General features: G+C 49.4%; 1 protein-coding gene across 1 annotated transcript; it reads left to right on the top strand.

Annotated features, from left to right (window-relative positions):
* Positions 1-1138: 1138 nt before the first annotated feature.
* Positions 1139-5285, top strand: TMEM213 (transmembrane protein 213). Its single transcript, XM_010144550.1, has 3 exons — positions 1139-1220; positions 3398-3466; positions 5116-5285. Exons 1-3 carry the CDS (start codon positions 1139-1141, stop codon positions 5283-5285), a joined length of 321 nt encoding a protein of 106 aa, XP_010142852.1.
* Positions 5286-5546: the final 261 nt, after the last annotated feature.

Below are 5546 nucleotides of genomic sequence, written 5' to 3'. Positions count from 1 at the left end.
CACTGTGGTGGGTCAGATAGGAGGAAGCAGAGCCAGCAGCCTGGGGAGCCGCAGCAACACGCTGCACTTGTTTTTATCTTGCCCCGTGGCTGTTACCATTTTGTCAGCATCCCTCCCGGCCTGCAGATACAGCTATGCTGGTGAGGAGCAGCTCTCTGCCTTGACCATGTCACAGAGGAGGTGGCATAAGTACAAGAGAAGAAAAAAAATCTCTTCCAGCATCACATTGCACATGGGGGATGGAGGCGGTGACACAGCTGTGCTTATGGGGCGAGAAAGGCAGCAGCTTCTCCTGTGCAGAGGCCCCAGGCTTGAAGTGATCCCAACCCGTAAGTCAACACAAACAGACCCTTAAGGAAAGGCCATCGTTAGTTACCGTGTAATAGCTGTCAGCAGCCTACATGAAGCAACTGGCTTCATCCCATTTCTCAGTGGAAACATGCCCACGGCCTGTGTTAACCCAATCACTACTGTACCAGTGTGACCAAAGACTGGGTTTTTTCAGGCTTCCACACAGCCCTTCCAAAAAAGTCATCGCTGCTGAGAAGTTTGGGGGGAGGGGGGGATGTGTGTAAAGCCAACAAACACACAAAATCAAAGCCAAACAGGGAGAGAAATTCTCTACCCTGATCCTCCACTCCTTTCCACCTCTATTAGACCATCTTCACAGGACAAAAAGGACACTCAGAAGACAGAAGCTGCCCGCGGCTCAGTGAGGAAAGACTGGTTCTGGAGGCCCTTCCTCCCTCCAGCTGCAGCAGATCCTGGGGAGAAACCTTCAGACCTGACCTTCAGGGGCCCTCCACCTGCCTTGGTGCTGGCATCCAGCCCCTGCTCTGGAGCTGTTTTGGTCAGAGCCCTTCTTTTTCCTCACCTTGTTACTGCAGGAAAGTTCAAGGTGTTCTGGCAGCAGGAAGCTCCTTTGCTCCACCCTCTGCACTGCACACCAGCTTTCTGAGCTTATCGAGGATTTGCTGAACCAGAGCTGCCGGCGACAGCGACCTGATCTGTGCGGCCACTCAGGTGGGAGCTGGACCCCCCGTCATGCCCAATGTTCTGGAGGTTTTGCGGACCCAGAGCTGCCGGCGACAGCGACCTGATCTGTGCGGCCACTCAGGTGGGAGCTGGACCCCCCGTCATGAGGCACTTCTCCCACGAGCCCCGGTCAGCCTTTGCTGTGCTCTTCTTCACCTCCGTGCTCTGGTTTTCCTGCTCAGCAGGTATTTCTCTTCTCTTATGCTCCAGTTCGTGTACTCTGCCTTTTCCCCCCACTCCTCTCAATACCTCTAAAATACATTGCTCGCTGACAGTAATTTGTTCTTTAAAAACACAGTGGGCTCCCTTGTCTCATCTAAAAAGTGTAAAGAGCTGCAATTGACTAATGCTAATGAGAATTACTTGACGTGATTGATCGCAGTGTCTTTCTGGAGAGATGTGCTTTTGCTGGCTATTTACAGACCTGCTGTAAATGTGGCTGAGCTGCAGGTTGCTTCACTGAATGGCAAGGAGATAGGGGACCATAGTTACTTGTCCCTCCTTGCTTGCTGAGGCCAGGGTCTATTTGAAACACCACCCAAGATGCTCACTGTGGTCCAGTTTAGCTCTTATTAGGTGCTTTTTGCAGGAAATCTGGGCTTGATGCCCCCTGGATTGGAGTAGCTGCCTAAAAACAAGATGTAAACGAGAACTGCGAGCTGCTCCTTTCCCATCAGGCTACTACCTGCATTTGTGTATCAGCACCAATTGAGACCTGCCAGCTGTTTAAAGATGGGTTAGCTTTGACAGCCTGTCCTTTGGGCTGAAAAGTCTATAAACATAAACCAACCCTCCGTATTCTGAAGCGCTTTCCTCCACAGGTCATACACAGTTTTTAATGATTCTTCCCAGTGCTCCCGTGAGGTATTTATTAACTCAGAAAACAAAATATGGGCTTGGCCAAGGTCATTCAGCAAGTCCTAACAGAGTCTGAAAGAGGAATGGGGAGTACTCAGACTCTTCCCTGGAAGAGGCTGCCCAGAGACCCACTCCAGCATGACAGTGGCTATAAGCTCAAAATGCAAAGCTGGACACCAGCAGGTAGCCCCAATGGGGACATCTTCCGCAGGACAACCTCATTTAATTTGCTGTTACTTGGAAAATATCAAACTCAAAGCAAAGGTCAGGTCAAAGTTCTTGGTCTCTTTTCCTGAGCTGAAATTAAACCTGAGCCAGTATTTTGAAGTCTTCAGTGAAATCAAGCTGGAACTGTTTTTCTCTCTATATATCACTCCAGACTATTAGCTCAGAGTGATGGTTGGACTAGAAATAGTTCTCTCATAGCCTCTGCCTGATCTGTGGACCAGCAGCCTCTCCTCTGCATGCAGCAGGGGTCCTTACTCCTGGAGCCTCTTTAGGCAGTTTCTCAGGTATCTCTGGAGGGGACCAGTTCAGCGTGGGATACCTCACCTGGCTGAACCTGAACTGTGCTGCTCGCAGTGGTGCAGGAGGAGGTATTTCTTTACTCGCTTCCTTCCGCAGCAGGGGACAGGCTGGTGTGAATGCACAGGGACCACAGCAGCATGAGCTTTTCCCTTGCATCTGGTCCTGAGCACCGCAAGGTGCATGCTGGAGCTGATGGGCAAGGTGGGAATATTAGGAGGTTTAAGGAGGCTTTGGCCTGTGGTACCATGTACAGATTTGGAGGCCCGAAGATCAGACACACAGAGCTATGCCACAGTGCTGCTGTGGTCGGATTCTGGGTAGGAAGCAGGATAAAGAGGAAAAAACTTAACTGAAGCCCCTGTCACCCTCCCTCCCTTACTTATTTCTGTATGTTGTATTTTCCAATCTGAGTTGGTTAATGAGTTTCAGGCACAGCTGCACCTGAACTGCAGTAAAGCCAAAGCTTCCCACTGAGGTTGTGGTGGATGGATTCTGCTGAGGCTCTGCACAGGTGGGCTCAGTCAGACTGTGTCACATCCCAGAGCTGCTGGGATTTTTCTAAGGGCAAAAAGATGGAGATGTACATCTTTTGATGATGGATCTCCCCATGCTGCTGAATTTTCTCTCTAGTTTCAGTCCTTGTTTGCTCTGTCCCTGTAGCTTGGGAAAGGACAGTGGTTAATTTGAGCTCTGAGTGAATGGCTCACACCAGGGTCACACCCAGCTAGGGACAGAGTGATTCATCTACTCCTTACAGTTGGTGATAGAACAGGTCTCTCTAGAGCCTGTGTTGGCAGGTGGGATGAGAAATCATACCCTGATGCAGCAATGTTTGGGGACAGGCACTTATTTTCTCCAAATTGTTTCCATCCTACAGCCCTCTACAAGGCCAATGGCTTTCATATTTTCATTCTTGAAGTCCGGTATTACTTTTCTAATCCAACTTGTCTTTTGTCCTGTGCTTTCCTTCTGGCAGCAGCGGAAGATGTCTCCAATGTCTCAACAAGCTCCACGCTCACAACTGAGTACGAAGCACCATGTCTTAGTAAGTCTTCCTAAATTATTACTACCACGATAAAGCCAGGTGATGAGACTGACTACACAGGTAGTTAGACTGACTACACAGTTAGAGTATGTCCTGGAAAAGGAAATCCTTTTTTGTCAAGGCTGTTGTCAAGGCTTCCATTGCGGGTGAAACTCCAGGATGCATTTCTAAGACTCCTCCATTGGCATGCCCAGTATAATCTTAGGCATATTCAGATGGACTCATAGATTTGAACAGTTTGATAGCTAATTCGTGCGTCCTTAAACTCCCTGCCAGACTGCTTGCCTGCACGTTGTGGACTCCCAAGAGCACCTCTTTCCCCACCCTACTACGTCTTCAGCCAAGGTCTTCAGGACCAGCCAAACAGCCAGTCCAAGGCAACCTGAGATCCCACCAGTCTGCCCAGACCGATCCTCCATCCTAAATGTCAAACATCCCCGAAGTCCTGCACTTCTCAAATTATATAGTGTGTGTCCCAATAGATGTACGCTGCTTCAAAGCATGGCATAAGGGGCAGGCATCCCTCTCCCTGCTCTAGGCACACAGGAAAACCTCTCTCTTGTTGCGGGAAGAGCTGCTCTCCACACTGCAGGACAACTGTACCGTGTGCACCGAAGGCCAACGCACAGGAACGTGGTCCTGCCTGACATATGTGAATGAGAGCAACTGAGCAACACCTGCACTTGCCTTTTCCCTGGAAATGCGCAAAAGGCTGCCTGCCCTGCACCAGGCTCAGGAGGCATTCATTTTTCACAGCTGACAAGCTTCACGCGGCGCATGTAGCTGTAAGGTGGTTTTGGCTGCCTCAGTTCTCCTGGGTGATGAGGTTTCAACACTCACCTTCTATTCCAGCCCAAGGGGTCGAGATACCATGGTCCTCCTTTGATATTTCCACATTAGCACCTTAGATGTAGACACAGAGCTGGGTATCTTCACTGTGCCCTTGTGATGGAAAAAGTATGGCAGACACCTTTAAGTAACAGCATAAATGACAAAAACTAAGGACATACCTCCTTAACTGACTTCAGGAAACTGGACTGATTTAAACAACAACAAAAAAGCAAAAGGTGCAAGAAAAATTACACAGAATTGTTAAAAACAATTACATTTTTCAATACCTAAACCAGGGATTTCCCAATGGTGCTGTGTTTCGCGGTTGTTACACGCAAGTCGCAGCTAACAGCTCAGCAGAGAGCAGGCACTGCTTGTATTGCTGGCAGAGGTAGTGGGTACCTAAACCACTGGAGATGCTTGCTGAAGGTGTCTCTGCTGGAGAACCTCTTACTCTCTCACATGAAGGTTTCTCTACCCCAGGATTATTCTTCATCTTAACTAGCTACTTCTATCACACTCCATTCCTGAAACTGAGGAGATGCTAAGTAGGCATTTTAAAAGATTTGTGGGCACAGCGGTAAGAGGAGAAGCCCGGGTTTTTGGCCTGACAGGGATGACTGAGTCTCAAAGATGTGCAGATGAAACTCAGTATTGCCATCCCCCAGGTTAAAAGCCAGGCTTAGGAGAAAGACGCCAAGGCAGAGTAACAGGTCGTAGGGCAGACAGTGAAGTCACTATCTCATCTGCCTTATAGCAAAAAAAACCCTGTTATGTATTTAGCTTCCCATCAGCTCACTTAATTTCTTCTCCACCAGATGCGACCTTCTGCATGCAAGCGGCCGTATGCTGCCCATCAGGAATGGATGATTACGGATGGATTGCAGCAGCCGTTGGCTGGAGCCTCTGGTTTCTGACTCTCATCCTGCTCTGCGTGGACAAGATCTCAAAACTCCGGCCTGAAGAACCCAAATATGTGGTGGCCTGAAGCAGGGCAAGCCAGCAAAGAGCTGGACCTGGGAGCAGCGAGGCGCAGAAAGACTGACAAAGCATTTCAATCACTTCCTAAGAAATGAAAAAGAAAGAGAACGTACCTTCAGACAGAAAAGGCCAGATCTAAGCAGGGCACCTGCTGGGGCTTCATCATCCCAGGCAGATTGGAGCTGCCAGCCAAAGTGTGGGGCAGGCAGGTCCCTGCAAGCAACCACCTATGTCCCACAGTGCACAGAACACCTTTTCGCTGAGCCTT

This window comes from Buceros rhinoceros, unplaced genomic scaffold (assembly GCF_000710305.1).
Source record: "Buceros rhinoceros silvestris isolate BGI_N320 unplaced genomic scaffold, ASM71030v1 scaffold6321, whole genome shotgun sequence".
In the NCBI taxonomy this organism is placed as follows: Eukaryota; Metazoa; Chordata; class Aves; order Bucerotiformes; family Bucerotidae; genus Buceros; species Buceros rhinoceros.
Note: the sequence above shows the minus strand (reverse complement) of the source record. Positions and strands in the feature narration are given on the sequence as shown.